At 53.5% G+C, this 21,815-nt stretch overlaps 1 protein-coding gene across 2 annotated transcripts in view; it reads right to left on the bottom strand.

Annotated features, from left to right (window-relative positions):
- The window catches only part of PCDH1 (protocadherin 1), a 56,686-nt gene extending 48,642 nt beyond the window's left edge, over positions 1-8,044 (bottom strand). For both annotated transcript variants that reach the window (XM_062587519.1, XM_062587520.1), the window contains exons 1-2: positions 7,737-8,044; positions 689-1,503 (exon numbers count right to left, since the gene is read on the bottom strand). In XM_062587519.1, coding sequence (XP_062443503.1) covers positions 689-1,503; positions 7,737-7,800 — 879 coding nt within the window. In that variant the 5' untranslated portion in view covers positions 7,801-8,044. The remainder of the gene's footprint in view (positions 1-688; positions 1,504-7,736) is intronic.
- Positions 8,045-21,815: the final 13,771 nt, after the last annotated feature.

Raw genomic sequence — 21,815 nt, 5'->3', positions numbered from 1 at the left:
GATGGCAGTTGCAGATAAACAGATGTCTACTACTATCATCTCAATGCCCCCTCCAAGCCAAATCCATGGAGATCCACCTCCTTGGGCTTCCTCAGACAGTTCTCGCTGCTGCCTGTGATAGGGCAGAGTCCCAGCCACAGCAGAGCCTTGGGCACAGCAGGACACCCCCAGAGCCATGGGCAGTGCCCTAGGCAGACATCAGGGAAGCTGTCTGTTCCCCATCTCCTGAGCACGCCCAAGTTTCCATGAAACAGCCATGGGAATGTAACTTATGAAAGGGTCCATGTCTTGCCTCAGGCAGTATTTAAAGCAGCCTGGCAGGAAGCCAAGCTCCCTGTGGCTCTTGGGTCCCAGCCTTCTCCTGAGACCTGAAGCCTTGCTCCTAAATATCCATAAACCCTGCTGCTGCTTCTTAGATATGGCCTGCAGCCCCTGCCCTGGCTACAACTTCCCTCACATGCTTCACAGCCTCATTTTAGGAGATGTGACCTCCCAGAGATGACACCCCCACTGACTCTGGAATAATAGGATGGGTTCTTGCAGCTAGCAACCCCTCTAGGGTCTTTCCTTCCTCAAGGCACTATGGCAGCTAGTGGCTGTATAAATGCTCCCTGGGTTGTTCCTGCCAAAGCCAGGCTGGAGGTGAGCAGGGGAGGAGAAGAAAGTCTCCACTCCTGCCTGCACTCACCTGGAGGACAGAGTGCCCCATGGGACTGTTTTCAGAGAGTTCTGCCTCATACAGGGCCTTCTCAAACTTGGGTGCGTTGTCATTCATGTCCAGGATGGTGATACGTAGCAGGGCACTGCTTGCCCTTGGAGGGTTGCCTCCATCCTGCACTTTGATGGTCAGGTCGTAGGAGTCCCACTGCTCCCGGTCCAGGTTTCCCATGACAATCAGCTGTGGCTGCTTCTCATCCTGATCCTCAGCCACCTGCAGCCCAAAGAGCTCCTGTGCCTCGGGGCCAGCCATCAGCTCATAGGAGGCGACGCCGTTGGGACCCGAGTCCCGGTCCATAGCCAGGGGGATGGAGAAGAGTGCCCCAATGTTGGTATTCTCATGGATGGACAGGGGAATAACAGGTGAGGCAAAGTTGGGGGTGTTGTCATTGATATCAAGCACCTCTATCTGCCCCTCAAGGAGGCGTGGGCTGCTGTTCATCATCAGATCAGTGATGGACACTTCAAACTCCAGGAAGCAGGGTTCTCCGGGTAGGAGGTGCTGGCACTCACGCAAGCTCTCCCGGTCAATGGAGGTTTCTGTGGTGTAGATGTCCCCAGTCTTGCCATCCACGCGTAGATAGGGGGCCCCCACTTCCAGCTTGTAGAGGTGTCCCATGTCTGGGAAGCCATAGTCAGAGGCCAGGCTTCCTATTAGCGTGTTGGGTGGTTGTTCCTCCTGCACTTTGTAGACCACACGTGTCCCAGAGACCAGGGCAGGGAGCTGGAAGACGAGCCACAGGCTCAGGCAGGATGCTAGTGGTTTCATCCTGCACTGCAGGGGAGCTGGAAGGAGACACAGACACCGGAGGTTAGGGAGTATGAGCCCCAGGCCCCGGGTCTGCTCCACCCCAGCCCACCTTCGCACTGCTGTGGCATATCTTTTTGGGTGCACATGCTGTGTCTAGCAGGATTGGACATGGTCCCAAAGCAGCTCCCTGAAGGGCAGGGGCTTCAGAGATTTTTCTAGCAGATCTAGCCCCAGCCATTGTCTCCTGGCAACCTCCAGCAAGAAAATGCCCAGGAGGACTGGTCCCTGCTTGCAAAGTTCCTGCAACATCCTGCTTGAGTGGGCAACTCAGTCATTGAAGCCCCAGCCCTGGCTTCCTGTCACTTGCAAGAAGCAAGTCCTAGTACTGACCACCCTCTTCATCATCACACAAACTGTAATTAGACCCAGCGAGGCACACAAACAGGGTGGACTACACACAGCCTTCTGCCAGCAACCCGGTGTGAGCCAGCCAGGCTTAGAGACAGCTTCTCACCACAGAAACACAGGGGCATTGTGCGCCATGCACTGCAGGGGCACTGCCTGCCATCCACTGCAGGGACACGCAGACACTGCACTCATCTGCCTGCGCGGCAGAAACAGAAGCACTGAAGGGACATAGGGGTCTATCTGCACTACAGGGAGGCACTGCCATCCAGCACTGCAGGGAGCCAGGGTACTGCCTACACTGCAGGGATACCACCCGTTCAGCAGTGCAGGGACATAGCAGCCGAACCTTCCCTGCCCTGACAACCACAGCGGCACTGCCAGTTTTGCACTGCAGTGATAGGAGGGTGCCACCCATCCTGCGTGGCAGGAATGCAGGAGCACCATGCATCAACCACCGTGCACTGCATGTAGGGGCACTGCCACCCATCCAGACTCCTTACAAAAAGAGGGGCACTCTTCACCCCTGTGCTAGAGGGGCACACAGTCACTGCCTGCGTTACGGTCACAGGCACTGCAGACATACACCCCACACTGCAAAAAAGGCTGTGGCTCCCTGCGGAGCAGAAGCACTGCACAGCCCCTGCACACTGCAATGATAGGCACACCATCTCCCCTCCGCTACCCAGTCACTAGGCAACCCCACACCCTGCACCAGCAGATATTATGTTCCTTGCACTCACTGCAGACACACTGTTCCTTCCCACTCCTTCCCACTTCAGACTGGGTCACTGCGCACCCAGCAGACGCCCATGCTGCCTTGCAGAGACAGCCCCACACTGTGTGTCCAATGCTGATGCCCACCCTACACGCTGCAGAGACAGTGACAGAAATACTGCCCCCCTGCATTGCAGAGACACGCACTGCACACGCTGCACTGCAGGCACACAGCCACTGGATACCTCCTTCCAGTATGCGCACATTGCAGAGGCAGTGCTGGGCACACCACCAGCCCTGCAGAGACTCTCCACTTCTGTACCAAGCCCCTTGCCCTGGTGCTGTGCCCAGCCATCAGCTTTCCTGTCCTCCTCAGTCCATTCTGGGAACATGTCTTCTTCTAGGCACAACCACACAGCTTCAGCTGGGCACCACTGTGGGCCATGAAGGGCTCCCAGAGAGCCCAGTGGATTCACATATGCCCTAAAAATCAGTACCACAAGCACAGCCCCCATCATCCACCATGGACCTGCTGGCTCTCTCCATTGCTCCCTCTCCCCATACTCTTCACTCACCTTGGGAGCCTCCATGGGACAGGCAAGCTGTCCTCTACCACCTCTGCTCTGCAGTGCCACATAGCAAGTCCCTAACTCCTGGTCACTTTGGCACCAAAGCTCTCCTCAACAAATGGAACACCTTGCACTGTCCACCCTGGTACTGCCACCAAGCCAGCAGCTCCTAGGCCATCCACTTCTCTGTTCCCTAATGGATGACTGCCACCCAGTTCTCTTTGCTGACATGAAGAGAGCTTTCCCTCCCTTACAAGTGAGAACACATCTCTGCTCCTGGAGGCACAACTATGGCCCCAAAGCCCGGCTCCACTCTGTCCGGTGCCTCTGGAGCTGCTCCCTTATTGTGCAGCCAGCTCTGCTGAGGGAAAGTGCACAGATGGCGGAAGGCGAGTGGTGTTACCATCGCTGCCCAGGCAGACACACACAGGCCAACACAACTGTTCAGACCAGGGTAGGGGGAAAGCATTCGCTGCACAGATACCTCTGAGACTTTCCTTTCGCCAGATGGAAAGGAAGAGGAAAACAAGTCTTCCTTCACCCCTCCACAGGGCCAGGAATGGAGGTGGTAGGAAGCAAAGCATAAACATACTGCATCTCTGCAACAATACAGGCTAAAGCCAGCAATGAATATGTGTGCACATGTGTCTGCACTAAGAGAATGTGTGCCTATGTCTGTGTGGGCACTATGAGGCTGTGTGCACCTGCACTGAGCACAACTGTGTGTCTCTACTAGGAGACAGGGTACTTGTGCAAGCATGTGTACTAGCAATGTGCATGTGTGCCACATATGTACATGCTACAAGAAGCACATCTGTGCCTGCACGAGCAGAGTATGTCCACTATATATGAGTATACATTCATGTATGGAGCACACATCCACACACACTGAGCAGCGTGCACATCTGCACTGGGGAAGCATGTGCATGCCAGTGTTGCCACTGTGTGTGCCAGTGTGTGTGATGCCACCAAGTGTGAGCGTATGCACACCCCAGGTAAGAAGAGTGCTCCCACATGGATCATGCATGTGTTTGCCCACAGCATGTGTGCGTGCTTGCTCTGCCTGAACTGTCCACAGCAGGAAGGCCTTCACGACCCTGTGCGCGTGTGCACGTGAACTGGGTTTCATCACCCCATTGCTTTGTACTCCCTTTGGAAATGACTGTGCGGCAGCACTAGACTGACAGGGAGAAGGAGAACACAGGTAGCCCCGTCCACCGGAAGAGGACTCCTGGGAAAAGCTGTTTCTACAGCCCTGACTGGAAGAGGCGCCCACACCTACCTCCCACTGCAGGACTGTTTGCCCAAGCCTGTTTGCAGTAGGCTGGGCCATGACTGCGGATGACGTAGCGTCACTCTGACTAAGCCTGAGCACAGGGTAGAGGATCTCAGGTAAAGGTGAAAGTCCCAAAGCAGGGCAATACTCTGCCCATCACATGGCCCTGACTCAGCTGTGACACTGGGCTTCAAGGACCCGGGCTTGCAAGGAGGCCTGTCCCATCCAGGCACCGGAAGGAGGAAGGGAGTTACCCAAAGGAGACTAGCACCCATGTTTTCTGCTTTGAAAAAGGGGCTGGCACATGAACCCACGCAGTAACGTGTCTCATCCATGCCTTGCCTCTGCAGGCAAATGAAAGCTCCAAAGCGGAAAGGCTAGAGGAAAAGAAAGGGCTGGAAACCTGAGTGAGATCATCACAGCATTTTCACCCCACAAGGGACTGCCTAAGGGGGATATAGAGTAGGCGTGAAATGCCCTGGGCTCACGAGGGTAACAAATCTTGCTTGGTACTTAAAGATGTGAGAAGGTACTTAGCGCAGACATGAGAGCCCTGAACAAGGCACAAGGTGGACATGGAAGTCTCGACCACCAGGGAAAGGTGTATCTGCGGAGGGGCAGAGGCTTCCGTTGGGCCAGTCCAACACATTAGACTGTTTTCCCATGGGATCTAAGGATCATCACAGACTTTCTTCTGTGGTGCCAAGCACCTTTTTCTGACCTGCTGGCAGAACACAGAGCACTTACAAATAAAAACCCCTCCCAAAACAACTATTTCTCTGCACACACAATTCTCCCTATGGGGAGAGTGTGAGAGAGACTGAACCACATGAGAGAGGCATTAGTCACGCTGCTTAATGCATGACTGAGAAGCTCTCAGAGGACAGTGGCATGTAAAATCCTACAGAATTCAGTCATTTTCCCCCAAAAAAACAACGCTTAATGAAGGAAAAGTTACAAGGTGCTGAGAATTTAAACAACTGCTTGAACAACCCTTAGCTCCCTGTGTTTCCCCACAGTCGCCTTGGCCCCGTTTCACAAAAAGCCAGCACTGCTCATGAAACAGGCAAAGTCCACCCTCTTATTCCTCCCAACAGCTGATTGCGTGCCTCGAAGCTGTGCTTGCAAGTCTATCCAAACCCTGCACTGAGCACACAAGTATTAATCCCCCCCCACCCGCCCCCTGCTCTGCTGTGACGCTCAGAGCTAAAGCAATATTGGAGCAAACAGTAAATGCTAATCATGGCTCCACTAGCTCCACTCCTCGCAAAGGGCTGAGATTGAGGATGATACTGTCCAAAACTCGTCCACTAACGTCCAGTCTCACTCACATAAAGATGTGGATGGGCCGAATCCCTAGCATTATATAGCACATCCCATTCTTAACATATGGTTTCCTTAGGCTCTGACTGCCACTGCGGCTGCTCGGTATTTATGCAGATTGGGCCCAAGCACCCTAAACTGGAGCACCCTGCGATGAGGAACATGACTCACTTGTAAACAGTTTTACCCCAGACCATCTCTTCGAAGGTCCACAGAGAAGAGCAGAAAGCCAGGGGCCCTCCCTCCTCCTTTCATCTTCTCCACATCCCTTCCAACTCTAGCAGCCATCGAGGCAGAAACCTGTCAGAGCCTCCCCGGGGCAGCAGCCCCCATCCTTCCACCCATGGGCCCTGCCAGAGCCCCTCCTTGATTGTGTGGGGCTCCTGTCCTCCCTGGCATTAGTCCTCTCGACTTCCCGAAGGCGAAAATGTCACGGGCCTGAAACACCCCGGCAGGGCCGCAGGAAGCTGGCGGCAGCGGAAGCGCCTCGCCTCCAGGACTGGAGCCCAGGGAGGCGGGTGGGCCCGGGGAGGGTGGACCTCTCGCAGGCTCCCGGTGGCATCTCCGCTCCCGCCCCCGCGGCGGGAGCAGAGCGGCTGGCAGCAGGGGCCGGCGGGCCCCGCTCCGTGCCCGGGGGCGCCGAGCCTCGCGGGCGGGCGGCGGAGGCGCCCGGGCCGCGGCCGTCGGAGCGGCGCGGCGGGGCTCGCGGCCCCCCGGCGGCGCCGGCTCCGGGCACGCAGCGCCCCGCTCCGCCGCCGGCAGCTGGCCGGGAGCCCGGGCAGCTTGGGGGCTAAACGGGGCGTCTGTCTCCAGCCCCATATCCAACACCAGCGCCCGGTTCGCCGAGCTCCTGCACAGACCTCGGCTGCGCTCGGCGAGCGAGGAAAGCCGCGCTGGGATGGCCGGAGAGATGCGCCCCGCGCCGGGCTGGCTGCCTCCCTCCGTGCCATACGCACGCACACACGCATCGTACACAGGAGCTGCTCTCCCGGCACTGGCTTCACATTCAGCTTCGCGTACACTCAGGAAAACACAGATTTTCTAAGGGACGCACACACACTCCGCTCCTGTAACACACCATCCGTGTAACACACCGCTCCGGTAACACACGTACACACACAGAGGGAGTCCGTTCCTCTAATAAGCACACCACTCCTGAAAGACACACTCACATCGCTCCTCCGGCACGCACACATAGCCCGCTACTGGCACGCACCGCACTCCCCTACAGCAGTACGTAGCCGCTCCCCCGCTCCTCTCTGGTACGGGCAAACGCACAAAACCCCGCTCCCAGCACACAGCGCTTCCCTCGCTCGCACGGATTTGCAGAGCTCTCAGCGCGCCGCTGCTCACCCACAACTTCTCTCGCTCTCACACCAACGCACCCCGAGCAGCGCTTACACACCCGAGTTCGCACGCAGCCAGAGCCACCCCGACCGACCGGGGAGGTGGGCGAGAGGGGGGAGACGCGTGCCAACACCCCTGCACAGAAACACACTCACACGCAGAACCACCCGCGACGGAGACACACACGCCCGCGCACGCACAAACACCCCTGCACAGAAAGGCACGCACAGAGAGCCAGCCTGGATGGGAGACACACGCACACACGCGCACACACACCCGCACAGAGCCCCCCAGCCCCGCTCGGCGCGCCGCGGGCCGGGCAGGCTGCGCGCTGCCGCGCTCCCCGCCGCACAACAAGTGGCGGCAGCGCCGGGCGCGGCGCTCCGGCCGGGGCCGCGGCGGGCTGCGCCGGCAGCCGCCCGCCCTCCCGCCGCTCGCCCCGGCGGAGCTCCGTGCCTCGCCGCCGCCGCCGCCGCCCGGGCAGCCTGGCCGGCCCGCAGCGGGCGGCTCGCCAGCGCCGCTCCGGCTGCCGCCCGGTCCCGCATTCCCGCACACCGGCTGGCTCACGCCCGGGGCAGCCCGCACCGCGCCGGCCCCGGGCGGAGGCTCCCGGCTCTGCCGCAGCTCTTACTTGGATGCGGACGGCGCTGCGCTCCGTGCCGACCCCTTGCGCGGCGATCCACGGGCGTCTGCATCGCCTCCTCCCCGCCGGGACCGGGCTCCCCCCACCCCCCGGCTCCTCTCGATCGTTATCCACAGATAAAAACAAATAAAAAAATAAAAAATAAAAAAGAGGGAGGATAAAAAAAAATCCCCGTCGGGAACCGCCCCCCTCCCCCGGGCCGGGGCTGCGGCTCCTCCGGCGGAGCGGCGGCGCGCAGGGCTGGCGGCAGCCCCGGTGGGCAGCTCCGTCCGTGCCCGCCTCCGTCCCTCGGTGTGTGTGAGGATGTGCAAGGGAAGCGCAGCGCAGGCACTGCCCCTTCCCCCCCCCCCCCCCCCCCGCTGCCTCCGCCTCTCGCCGCCACCACGGGGAGGTGGAGCTCCGGCTCCTTATCAGATCCCGAGCCGAGCCGGAGCGAGCGGCACCGGGAGCCGGGCTGAGCTGCCCGCCCGTGGCACTGCGGCCCGGCCCGCTCTGCCCGGCTCCGGGCGCCAGGCGCAGCGCCAAGGCCCCCGGCCGCGGCGAGGGGCGCCCTGCCGCCCCCACCCCTTCCCGGGACCCCTGAGCCGGAGGTGGCATGGTGCAAACTGTCTCCTTCCCCCTGTCTCACCCCGGGGACCTTCTGCTTCTTGCCCACACACTTGAAGGATTAGGCTCCCTTTTTGCTCCCCCCCCCCCCGGAGGATTTGGGGGGTTTTCCACCCCGAGCTTCAGGCTTCCTCAGCCCCACTGCATATCTTCTGCCTCCCCTGTGAGGGGGAAAGGGGCCCCACTGTGCTAAGGGGAGGGCTTACCCGTGAGAGTGCTCCCAGCAGGGGCTGCACCCACTCCTCCCGGGCCCCAGGCTGCTGCAGTTCAGAGCCTCCAGCCAGGGAGTCCCCCCCAGCATGCGCAACATAGGCTCCAGGGGCAGGCAGTAAGCAGTGGCTGCTGTGGTCCTGCCCAGATGAGGCAGTGGGGCCAAGGGAAGGAGCCATGCCCTTCCATTACACCTTGGTGAATCATGCTTTTATTACAGAGTGTCAGGACTCCTGAGCAGAGAGCACCTGCAAGCTCCCAGCTGCCCTTGCAATGCCTTTGCAAGCTGTGCACAGCCCATGCTACCTGACCCAGGTCCTCACTCACCTGCTGGCCCCCATGAGACCTGGAATGGGCAAGCTGGGGCCTGAAAACAGCATGCTCCAGCAGTGCCCCCTTCCCTTGGTGTCCTGAGCTCCAGTGGCCTCCCTGTTACTGCAAGGAAAGCCAGTGATCCTGCCAGCTACATGGATCTGCAGCCTGGTCCTGCTTCCTTGCTAAAGGCCTCAGCACTCTCAGCATGCAGCCAGACTCTCCCAGATGGAGCTGCTGGGGTGGCTCTCCTGGATGGCTGTGTTCAGGCAGGTTGCCTGCTGCACCCTACCAGGGCCAGGTGCCATGTGAGGCTGCAGTGTGCTTCACCAAGACGGAGCCAGCCTACTCTGGCACTGGGGCTCCAAGAGCCAATTGCACTTCAGGTTTATAGCCAGAATGCTGGAAAGTCCTTTTTGCTTCTCCGCAGCATGATGGAGAGAAACATAGAGATGGGAGCAGTGCTTCCCGCTGAGCTATGCCAACCTGTTGCGCAGATCCCTTCTCCGCACACATGCTCAGCTCTGCTGCGATGACCCACTGCACCATCTAGAGGCTGCGCCAGCCTGCTCGGAGGCTCTCTGGCTCTGGTTCAGCCTAACTCGTCCTGCATTTCCTCCGCAAGAAGGGGACTCAGCCCCTGACAAGGCTTCTTCCTGCTGGACAGGAAAAACAGGCTGGGGAGTTAACAAGAAATCATCCCCTCTGGGTGGAAAGCTCCCCTGAGCCTTCCTATATATAGCAGGGCCATCTCTGCTCCTGCTCAGCAGTGAAAGACTTCTCTCAATCTGTTTTTGTTCTGTTCTGTTCTGTTTTGTTTTGTTTTCTGAGTGTCAATTCTCATGAAGTCAGTTTAGCCTAAGATATAAAGTGGGAACCCAGGGAAGATCAAAGCCCACCCATGCAAAGGCAGGGAAAGGAGGCATAGCGTTTACCCTGCTGATACAGCATGAACTGGAGACAAGAACATAGAGAGTTAAGCTGTCTGGAAACAATGTGAGATTTAATTTATCAGTCACTTGTATTATTGCACTGATAGTACTCCTAGGAGTGACAGAGAGATACAGTAAAGGAGGAAACTGCCCCAAGTGACCGCTATGGATCCACAGCAGTCTGTGGAGTCATGAAGGTAAACTTAAAGAGATCGCTTGTGACAGAGTTTCCATTGCACATGAGACATGGGTAGTTGATATGCATGCACTTTGCTCCTTGCTGTGCCAGGGAAACTACACCACGGACATAGTTCATTAGATGCCACCAACCGGTCTGCCATCTGTGGAGGACTGGGGTCTGCCGTTTCAAATCTCTGCTCTGGCACATTTCTGAGAGGCAGGTCTGGGCTGTAAGAGCATGGGGAAAAGGTGTCTTGAGGAGGGGTATAAATCAGGTGCCATGGGGGGACAGGCATCCCAAGAGTGATATGTCTGTTTCTACCTTTCCACTTTGCCGACTTGCCTCTGAAAGTGTCCAGGCTCCCCCAAAAGTGCCCCTTGTCCTCTGACAATAAGGAGAATCCAGCCGGTTGCCAATATTGCAGTATTCTATTCTTTTGCTTAGGTATTAACGTGAATCACTGGCCCATACCTTGACTCTCCTGTTCCTAGGAAAACAGAGCCATTTTGAGCAATGGGAACCATCAAATCACAGCTTTGGCTCCAGCTCCCTGGCCAGGAGTATTTCATGAGAACAACCATGTCTTTCCCACCTGCCTGCTCCTTGGATTCCTGGTGCCATCGGCCTCAAGACGTTGCTGGAGGCTTTCACCTGCTTAGCCAGTGGATACCCTAGGCTGGGCTGCTCTGACATCATGCCATGATACCTGCTTCTTGGTGCCAGTTGGGCCTTGTCAGAAGAACAAAGCCTGCGAGGGAAGAACATCCAGATAAATCTCTGAGAAAGCGAGAAGAAAGGGAAACATAGAGAGCAAATGAACCTTACAAGAGAATAAATACCCCCTCCCCAACACACACAAGCAGCAACCTGGCTGCCGTCTGCTGCAAGGAGTTCAAAGGCTCTTCTGTTCTCTCTCTCATCAGCTCTGGGCTCCACAGGAGAAGCAGCAGCACGGATTGGGCAGCAAATGCTAATAACACAGATGTTCTGACAACTCACTTGTTTCTACAATTAAAAACAAAAGATCCTCAAAACCCAAATGCAAGGAAATGAGCACATTAAAGAACTTCTCCTCCGCATGCCTACCACTGCTCTTCGTAATGAAGGGGTGCAGATATGCGGGGGTAGGGGCTCGGAGTTTTCAGCCTGATCCTGCGCGTAAGTGGGATGCTGCGGGAGAGGCACTGCCTGGCTCATCACTTGGGCTGTGCTGCGCTGGCGTGCGGGTATAGCTGGGAAGACATGCTGGCCGTAGGATGCGAGTGGCAGACCCCTGCGCCGGGATCGATGGAGGGGCTGAACGACTTGTAATGGTCTGTCTCTCTCCTGCCTGTGGGATGCCTGCTGCCGAATTATTGAGAGATTGTTTTTATTACTGTTTTAACTCTTTTTTTAACCTTGTTTTTCTCTCGGCTGCACTTTCACTCACTCATTAATTTTGGTATTTTTCTCACGGTATATAACCCCTGTCATGGCTGCCATGGCAACAGGAGGGAATGTGCTCAGCGCTAAAATATCCTCTCAAAAATAACAAAAATAAGACAACAGAAGCAGCTTCTGTAGGCTGCTGCAAATGCAGATCTGGTCCAGCTTTGTGGTGACGGAGGATGAAATATCCTGCAAGCTGGGGAAGCCCCTGAGCTCTCCTCTTCCCACAATACCCAACCCACCTCCCCTCTTGGAGCTGCTCATGTTCCACCATTGCCACACTAGAAAGACGTCCTGGGACAGAAGCCTGGGGATGACTACCATAGATCTCTGTCTGGCTGAGAAAGTCCTTTCAAGTCCTTGAGGATCACCTTCCCCAAAATATAAATACATTTCCTCCTGAGGAAATGTGGGCATGAGCCCACAGGATAAAGGCTGCTAAGGAGGTTTTCCTGGGCTCCAGTGGGTTCTCGCCCCTCCTCACATGGATTCCTGACTCCAAGAACAAACAGTGATTTGAGGTCCTTAAAATCAGGAGTTAGAGAAGGAGCAGCAGTCAGCGTGGACAGCAGGGCTTGTCACACAAACCTGTTGTCTTTTTCTGACAGGATTATAGGTCTGGATGAGAAAGGCAATTGTGTTGATATAGTATACTTGGATTTCTCCAAGGCGTTTGACTTACTTCCACCTGACATTTTGATTAAAACTTGCATTATAAGGAATTAACAGGGCACATATTAGATGGATTAAAACTGCTTCACTGGCAGATCTCAGAGGTAGTTGCTAATGGGTAGATATCAGTAAGTAGTGCTATTTCTACCTATCTTCCCCCCAGGGATCAGTTCTTCGTCCACTGCTATTAAATATTTTTATCAATGATGTAGATGAAGATATGAAATCTTTGCTGGTAAAGCTTGAAAATGACACAAAGAGTGATGAGATAGAGAGGAACAGGGATGGTTTCATGCTGAATCACTTGGTTAAGTGGCCAAGGTGCATTTTAATATAGATAAACAAAGGAATATATCTGGAAACAAATCTTGTATGTTAAGCCTGCAGGCTAGATCTTGGAAAGCAGTGACTGTAGACATGCCTATACAGGCTGCAGGTATGAACACCATCTTTGAGCTAATAACAAAGTGGCTCATTTGAAGAAGCCCTCACAGGTGTATTTGCTTCATCCAGCAATGCAGATTTGCCCATGGAAGAGGAAATAGAGGTAAGTGTGGATAGTTACCCCAGTATGAACTTAGTGCACCCTGCTGTGGTTGCTGGGTGTCCAGCCAGAGCCATTCCTGGAATGCCACATTTGGCATCTGCCCTTGGAGGAAGATAGGGAAATACCAGAAGAGCTTAAAGGAGCACCACAGATGGGACCACAGACTGGAAAGCCAGGCCTAAACATGTGAGGCTCATTTAAAAAAAAGTATTCTCAGGTGCTCTGTTGACCCAGCCTACGTCCTCCCACACAGAAAATATAGTGGGGAGCGGTTGAATCCCACGGTAAGGTGTAACAAAAGCTGCGCTAGAGCTGAAAAGAGGCTGATTCAGTCTTAGATTGAAAGCCAATTTCCTACTGGTGAAAACGTTTGAATATTGGAAGAGCTTTTCTCAGGAAGATGATGGGGTCAAAGCATTCCTAAAACCTTAAAAAAAAATAGATCTCTTTTTAAAAAGAAACTATTTAATCCAGCTTTTGGGAGCTATCTAAGGCTATCTAAGGTTGACCTATGAATGGGCCAGGGTGACCTTCTCTGGCCTCACAGGTGGTGAATCTTCCACCTCATCCCTTCCCTTCACAGGCTGTTGGGAACAGTTTGTCTGCAATTCCCTGCAATTATTAAAGCAATGATTAAGCAATCTCTTGCTTCATGGATAGGCAGCCTTCTGTAGAGAACAGGAAGGTTTCTCCAGTCTCCACCCATCCTCTGCATCACCAAAGATTTCTTCAAGCAGAAATAGCAGAGCACCAAAAAAATCTTCATTTGAAACCCTGGCTGATAGATCATGTGTGGTACTCAAAGGCAGAACTGATCTTGGCATTCGGACTTAACAGGGACATTCTATGACCAGACTATCAAAACCCTGAAGACATGATCAGCTTCCTCTACAGCCAGCGCTGTGAACCATTTCCAAGGGGTAAAGTTCACTTTTCCCAATACCATGCCCATGCCAGGACCTTGGACTGTGGCGGCATCCCTCTTATCCCCTTCCTCTGTCACTCTCTGTAGTCCTCTACAAACATGAATTCTTGCTCATGGGGCTTAACACGGGGGGTTCCTGGACAGAAGGCAATGGGCTGTGCCGTGCACAAGGCCAGACAGGAGGTGTCTGTGGTCCTTCTGCCCCGTCACTGCCTCGCTGTCTGTACACCCCTGGACCTGACAGGGCTGGAGGCCTAGGAACAGGCATCTCAGAGGTTTCTTTTACTGCCTGTGCTGACTCTCAGCCATGCCTTGGCCAGGACACTGGGATATTCACATCCTACTAGTGTAGTGGCCTCAGCTAGCTCAGCAGAGCCTCTGGCAGCACTGGCCCAAAAGAAGGAGGATAGAGAGAGGTAGAAAGGGGGAAGCTATCTGGAGGTACAGCTTTGCAAGAATCCAGCTGAATCTATCAAGTCCCTACCACTTGCTAAACTGGTTTGGCCTTCTCTTGAGGCTCTTTTGAGGATCTGCTATTCACACCTCCTTCACAAGGAGAATTATACCCATTTCAGCTTTTGTTAGACCCCTCTGGGTCTGCAGGGACATTGTTGCAAGTCCCCCTCCAACCAGTCTGTCCTGGAATGGTGGCTGGGAGACTATCTTGCCTTGGAGACAGTCTGTGTGAACAGGCGCTGGTGGAAGTAGGTTTACATGTCCTCAGAACAGGAGTCAGTGGCTATCAGGGCAGTGGTGGTGTCTCCCCACAAAATCTTGCCTTTTTCCTGCTACGGGAAGCAAGAGGAAACTTGGGGAGAGGAGGCCAGATCAGACTTGCGCTTCTCGGCATGACTTACACAGGAGATGAGAGACACAATGGCAGAAAACTCAGCTCACGCTCTTACTTGCCCACAGAGACTGGGCAGGGCAGAAGAGGAGCTGCTCTGTGTAAGGAGGAAGGGAAAGGCTGAACTTCCTGCACCCCCTGCTCCTGGCAGGGCAGACACATCTTGGGGAGTCTCGGCTGGTTCCTTCATTAGCAGGATGCTCCCAGGCTGGGGAATCATTCAGTGCCACACCTGAGCAGACATTGTGGCACCCTGGCAAGGGCACATTGCTCTGCTTCTCACCTCTGCTTTTTAAAAAAGTTACAAAAATAACGTGGGATGGAAAGACACCAGGGGAACAGGACAAACTGTTGCCTTTAGTCCCAGGGGGTTCAGACTTTGGTCCCTGCTCTAACAAAGTGAACTAGCTGGGAGCAGCAGGTCTTCTGCCAGTTGTTCTGTGATGCATACTTTCTAAGTGCTTAGAATTGCATGGGCACAGAGGACACACAGCAGAGCAGGGAGGACACTGGATAGAGAAAGCAGGGCAGGGAGAAAGGTGGAGGCAACACATCATGCACATGGACACCAAAAGACAGAGATCAGAGGGCTTATGGACTTGGCAGGAGATAGATTGGGACAACCTTCAGCCCTGGGACAGATTGTGAAATGGGGAGGCTCGCTGGACATCAAAGCCTGAGAACCTAAGTAAAGGTTAGAGGAGAAGATCAGAGGAGAAGATCAGAGGAGAAGTAGGAGGTGAAGAAAGGAACCCTAAGATGCCGTGAGTATCAACAGGCTAGAGGGGAGATCTTTGTGGGCATACGGGTATAAACAGAGGGAGTCCTGGTGCTGGGAGCAAGGGATGTCTGAGCTTGGTGGGCAGGGGAGAGCAGGACAGCACTGCTTGGGGACAGAGGAACCTGAAGGCCAAGAGGGCAGTATCTGGTTGGTGAGCAGGATGTGCTGCACATGGCCTCCCTGTGCCATGAGACAAGCGCACAAGCAGAACCTTGAGGCCAGCAATGGGCTGGGATGGGAGGTGACAGCAGCAAGATGGAGCAAGGAATGCCACAGACCTGCGTGGCCTTTGCAGTTGCTGAGATGGAGGTTGGAGCGTTGTGTTTGCTCTCCTGGGACATTACTGTCAGCTCCTTTTATCTCTGCTCTTTGTTTGCTTTGTCATGTCCCCAGAGCCAATACTCTTCTAGGGCAAAATCTGGAGAAACTTGGGTGAGACTCCAGTGCTAAATGAGTAGCAAACAAGCTGGGCTCCACTGCAAGAGTCTGACCAAGATCTTCTCACAAGAGATGGAGTTCCCAGCAGTAGGAAGCCTAAACAGCAGGGCTGGCTACAGTTTGCCTGAGCTGGCTTTGTGCAGAAATGTGAGAGAACAACACTGAACTAGGAGGTTGGCAGGTCTGGAGTACGGGATCCTTGTGCTTGGATCCTCATGCCAGGGCACAGACACACAAGGATCCTCCACCAGGGCTGGAATGTTCCAGGGTCCCTGTGCTGGTGTTGGGATCTGCAGGGACTGGGATGTACTGGGGACGGGATGTGTGAGTGAGCTTTGCTGTGCTCTGTAATGGGGCTCACCATTTACAACAGCTCAATATGGGCAGAAAATTCTGCTTTCATACACGGAGAAGCTGCCTGGTTAGCTGCAGAAATGAGTCCCACAGTTTCCCTACAGGGACAGGGACCACACTGCTGTGGATCTACTCCTCTGTGTGCTGGGCTGCAGGAGGCTGTCCTGTACTCTGTGAGTGGAGCTTGCTGTGAGATGAAACAGAATAACCGCATGGCTTGGCCTTGCTGCCTCTCAGGCTGCACTAGAGTTGCTGCTCTGAGGTCTGCTTGGTTGTGCTAGTGAAATGCCCTAGTGTGCATATCTGCTGCTGTGAAGGACCTTCTTTATCCCCTATGAACATGTCCCAGTGACCAGTATTCACTTTAGCAGGGTTGACTGGGCTGGCCCTGAGTGCCTGGTGGGCTAAGTTATATGTTGTAAAAGGGATGGATGAACTCAGGAGAGTGAACGGGAAGGAAAAAACCCTCAGTCCTCTCTGGCCGCATGTCCCAGCTGGAATCCTAACCCTTCCAGGCTACAAGGCTCAGGTTTCAGAGGCTCTGTGCAGGGGAGGTGCTTGTGCCAGGGTAGTGGACAGGTGGCTAACATGAGCGTATGGCATCTCCCCTTCCTGCCTCCCCTGGACCTTCAGCAACAACATCCAAGACTGAGATTAAGTGTAGGTCTTCTCTCCTGCTGCCACAATACAAGTACTTCCGTCCACAAAGACCCCATGGCCTATACAGCAGTGTGTCAGATGTGTTGCTTGGTACCATGTTGCTGAGTGGTGCCTTTTCCACAAGCAGAAAGGCCAAGGAAACGGAGAAGAAGTGTCAGGGCTGTGTGGGCAGGGTGGCAAGAGGGCCCAGGGGCAGGTTCGTGTGGAACTGTGAGCAAGAAAATGTGTCCAGGGAGACTAGACTTTGCCCATCTTGGTAAACAAATAGCATCGATTGCTCCAAAGCAGTAACTGACTCAGTCATCTGTTTCTCTTGCTAACAGACACAACCTGCAGGGCCCTGAACTTTTGAATATTTATTTTAGGACAAAAGCATTAAAGGGAAAATATCAAACAACAAATAATCTACATGCATGCTGGCTTCCTAGGCATTCTCTACTCCCCAGGGCATCCTGGCAGGTACAGTGTGTGCTTGAGTCCTTTGATGCAGAGGGATTTGCATTCATTTTTCCCTTCCAGATGGGCCCTGTGGGTACTGGGCACTCATGGATTTGTGCAGTATCTGGTGCACAGGGACAAATATTTTTTGGACATCTGCAGCTATAGCATCTCAAAATAATCCTCTCCAGCATTCCTGTATTGGTTGTCTTTCATGCCACACTCCTGCCAGTGTGCCACCAATTAGAAATATGTTAGAAAATCCCCATGTCAATGGGCTGTGTCTGGCGGAAGAGGCTTCAGCCTGGAGAATGGCTCCTTTGGCTTCAAGAGGAGATGTTTGAAGCCTGATGAGGACACTAAAGCACCCAGCTCCTCTCAGATTCAGCTTGAGGCAGCCCCAGATCCTAGGGTTGGGAGCACTGACCTGAGCCTGGACTTGCCAGCAGCTCAGCTGTTGTCCCACTGGGAGCTCCAGCTTCAGCAGGGATCACTCATGCTGGCAAACAGCCTTGTTTCATCTCCAGAAAAAACTCTTCAAAGTCACCCAAGCACTTTGATTTGAGAAAGCTTTTCGTTCCTGTGAAGATAAGAAAAGCTCCCTTGGCACTATGTGAGAGACCTAGAGAGGCACTGCAGCCCATGTGTGTGTGAGCTTGGCACTCCCCTGGCAAGCAAGAGGGTGAGAGAGCAGGGCAGGTACCAAAATCTCTGGGGTCATTGTCTGCAGCATGCACAGCTGGTGGCCTGGTATTGGACTCTGCCCTTCATCAGGGCCAGTGGTGGTGTGAAGTGACCCAGAGAGAGGCCCCTTGCAAGGGGCCACAGGGAGCTATCTCCTTGCTGGGGCCTGGGACAGAGGCAAATGGCCCATCTGAAGTGGCATCTTGCAAACTGTACAGTGCCCCAGCTGCTGTGTCAGAGCCTAGGCTCAGTTGCCAAGGGACCGGTTTTAAAAGTGAATTGAATGCATCAGGATTTAAGAGCTGTGAAATGAGAATGTGCAAGAGTGACAAGATGGCAGGAAATGGGCTGAGAACAGGGAGTGATAGAGGTGTAAAGACCCACATGAGGACTGGAGAAAAAGGGGGAACAGGCCCTTGGGACAGTGCCTCTACCTGCTGGGGATAGAGGTGATAGGTATCAGCACAGGGTTATCCATTCTTACTGTGATTCTTCCTGTTGCCAGAGCCCTGTCCTTACCCTTCAGTTTTGTCTTGGTCCAGAGTAGTCACAAGATACTGTGAATTGCAGGATCTAGGGGCCAAGGAGAAAAAGCATTCTTGTTAGCTGTGTCCGCTTCACACCAGCAAATAAAACTGATGTCATAAAACAAATAGGAGGGGAGGTTTGGATGATGAGATCCTATCCTTCCAGCTGAGGCCCCTGACAAAACCACTGTGACCTGGCCAACAGTGAGAAAAGGAGACTTCGCGGTAATTGAGACTTCACAAGCTTAAGCATGGAGGTGGCTCTTCGAGTCAGAGGGGAGTCACAGGGAGCTACAAACTTTGGTAAGAGATAGAGGAAAGTGAATTCAATGCTGAAGTTCAAGGCAGGCATGGCAGGAAATCTTGGTGTCTGCTACCCAGCAAGTTCAACATCACCAAACAATGTCTCTGTGCTTCAGCAATAAAGTCAGTGCAAATGGGGCAGAAAGCAAGAAGTGCCACTGGAGTTACAGACTGCCATGCATGCCAAATATATGTTTTTGAGCAATCAAACAGATTAGCTGGAAAGAAAGAGAGAAGAGAAAGGAAGAACACTGGAGAGCAGTGGCTTGACTTGCAGTAAAGCATTTTTGGTGAAACTTCTATCAATAAACTTTACTCATAAAATTAAATCTGTTGGCTTCATTACTACAGTATCTCTTGGATTTGGAATGGACTGAGGAGCCACATACAAAGGGCAATGTGAAGTTGGTTCCTCACGAATGATGAGGAAGGTGAAAAGGACAGCATGCTGGTGTCACTGGAGGACTCTGTGTGATGGGAGGTGCCGAAACAAGGAGTGCACAGAGGAAGGATGCAAGTGCACAGCCAAACACAGCTGTTAATGAATTGCTGAAATGCAGCATGGGACAGGGCAGTGTGCTCCCCTCCTACTTCCTTCTTCTGGGCAAACTGATCCCCTGCAAACTGAAAGCTTGCCAAGCTGATGCAATGCTGGTCCCAAATGAAAGCTTGAATGCTTGCCATTATACAGCCTCCCCTCCCCCATTTCAGTGGTCTAAGTGTGGTGCAACTGAAGGCACAGAAGGTAGCATGAGGACAAGGCAACTCTAACACCATCCCTGCCCCAGTTCAGGCCAGCAAGGTGACCAGCACTGTGAATCCCTTGGTGATATGTGTGCTCTCTGCCACAGGGTTAGTTCTGGCAGGCTGCTCCCCGCTGCTCCCTGCTCTGGCTGGGAGCCCCAAGGCAAACCTTATGGGCAAACAGGGAGGTAGAAGAAGGCATTGTTGCCTGGCTAGCTCTGGGCTCAGCCTGCCTTGGCCATGGGGCCTTTCAGCTGTGCCGGTGCCAATCTCCCTCTATATCCCCAGCCCCTTTCCACACTATCATGGAGTGGAGTAGTTGGGCTGAGGATGAATTTTCCAGGCAGTGCAATGTGTTTCCCTTACCTGCCTTTCTTTTACTTCCTGTGCCTCCATGTCTGCAGTATCCATGTCCTGTGAGACTCTTGACAGTCCCCATTCAAAAGGGGTGCTGCTAAATCAGGGACAATGTAGAGTTTACTGAGATGGCCCAGTTGAGTGTTTCCAATATATCTGTACAGTGGTACTTGGAAGACCTGGTGCCTTATCTAGAGGGCAGAGGAATGGCGATCACCTCTGTAACTGGGAAAGTCCCCCACCAAACAAAATCTTTGAGTTTGCTGCCTCTCCAAAGCAGGTCAGCTAAATACACCATTGACAGAACCTTGCATGTTCTTAGAGGAATCCCAGCTCTGCTTATCTGGGCCTCATGCTGGTACTCTGAGTAGGGCAGGCTAGGACAAGAGAGGGTGGGATTAGGAGGGAGTGAATTGGAGAGATGCTGGGTGTGATGGAAGAAGCAGACAAGAGCCTGGGAGACCTGTCCTACTTTTATAACACTTAAGAGCCAGGGGTTTCTCCAGCTTTCTTGTCCTCAGGCCCCTCGGCATATGCTGTGGGAAGCTGCAGTGGAGATCTACAGAGCAGTGTCCCTCCAGACCAGTCTGCAGTCTCCATGGTGCCCTGTGCAAATCCTCTAGAGGAAGGTGCATGAGCACCCGAGGGCATCAGGCAGGCAGAGGAGACCCTTGGGGAAGGTGCTTGCTCCTCTTTTTACTGGGAAAAATCCACGCCAGAAACATTAATCTGTGCAAGCTATCTGTCTGTACCCCCACCTCATGGCAATGGGGACTCAGTGGAACTAGCACATTGTGCTCCCAGAAAACTGGAGCAGGCGAAGAGCTACTCTCCAAGCACGAAGATCTCTGATGATAGATCCCAGTGGTCTAAGGGTCTTTGCATGGGGACTTTGTTGCAGAAAAGTCTTTCTCATCTGTTTTGTTTTAATTTTCTTTTTTTCTAGTCTAAGAGGCAGGTGTTTAAAACCCCGTGGACCCTTTCATAGCCCTCCACCTATTTAGGAAAGAGAGAGAGGAGGAAGTGATTCCAGCATTGAAAAAATGTAATCCAAAATCCCATCAATGAAAGGCAACGTGCTCATTCCCTGATGCTGAAACAAGCCCAGTCTGAGAAATCTTGGCTGATTGTAGGGGGTCGATGACTACGTGGCCATTTGTGTCTTTCAGTTTTTGCTCTTTATATTTCAGCTCAGTTTCGAAAGGAAATGAAGTGACATTAACCTTGTTTCCGTCAGTTGGGGTGAGCCTTACAGGATTTACCTTCTTAAAAAATGTCACCAAAATCAGTGGGGAGATACCATAATGTGCTCTTAAGCTAGAAAAGACACACGAGCCAATGGCAGCCTCCTGCGTGGCTTGCCAAACCAGTTCCATAGTATGAGCCATTTGCTGGCAATGATCTTCCCAAATCACCTGCTCAGTCTTGGCCTCACTCTTCAATGGAGAAAGTGTTGCTCTGTAGTGCAAGAGAGATGATTGTCAAGGACAGGAGCATGGGGATCCTTGTTAGCCAGCATTGCCTCAGAGCACAAAAACACAGGGCCAGCCACAGCACAAGCTGTCTTCTGTGAAGGCTTGAGGAGATGCAAAACAAAGCAAGAACACTGCAGAAAACTATGGGACAGGGAGTGGAGTGCAGTTAGGGAACACGGACAGGAATCATGGGATGCAGTGGTGAAGGGATGTGGATAAGGAATACAAACACTCTAAGCGTGTTGTGCGGGAATGATCAAGAGCTGATGCCAACTGACTCCCTTCCAGTCCTGTTTGTGACCCCTCAGGGACCACATCATCTACTGTCTGGACGGGAGCTGTGAGCACACTGTTGGAGAAGCCAGGCAAGCAGCACCACAGGAACTAAGGGATACATAGAGGACAAGGTAGCTCTGAGAAAAGTGCAGCATGTTTTCCTACAAATAAGTAATCATTTGGATAATATATAGCTGCAAGTTTACCCAGACGCTAAGCATTTCTGTGGTATTATATATGATACATCTATTGCATACAGGACAGGAGCATGGAGCAAGTTCCCCGAGGACAGGCCATGAATGTCAAGGGAGCAGCATAAGATACAAGCACTGCAGGAATCAGGTTCTATCAGCACAGACCATCTTCTGCT

Source organism: Rhea pennata, chromosome 14 (assembly GCF_028389875.1).
Source record: "Rhea pennata isolate bPtePen1 chromosome 14, bPtePen1.pri, whole genome shotgun sequence".
Taxonomy (NCBI): Eukaryota; Metazoa; Chordata; class Aves; order Rheiformes; family Rheidae; genus Rhea; species Rhea pennata.
This window is presented reverse-complemented; position numbering and strand designations above follow the sequence as displayed.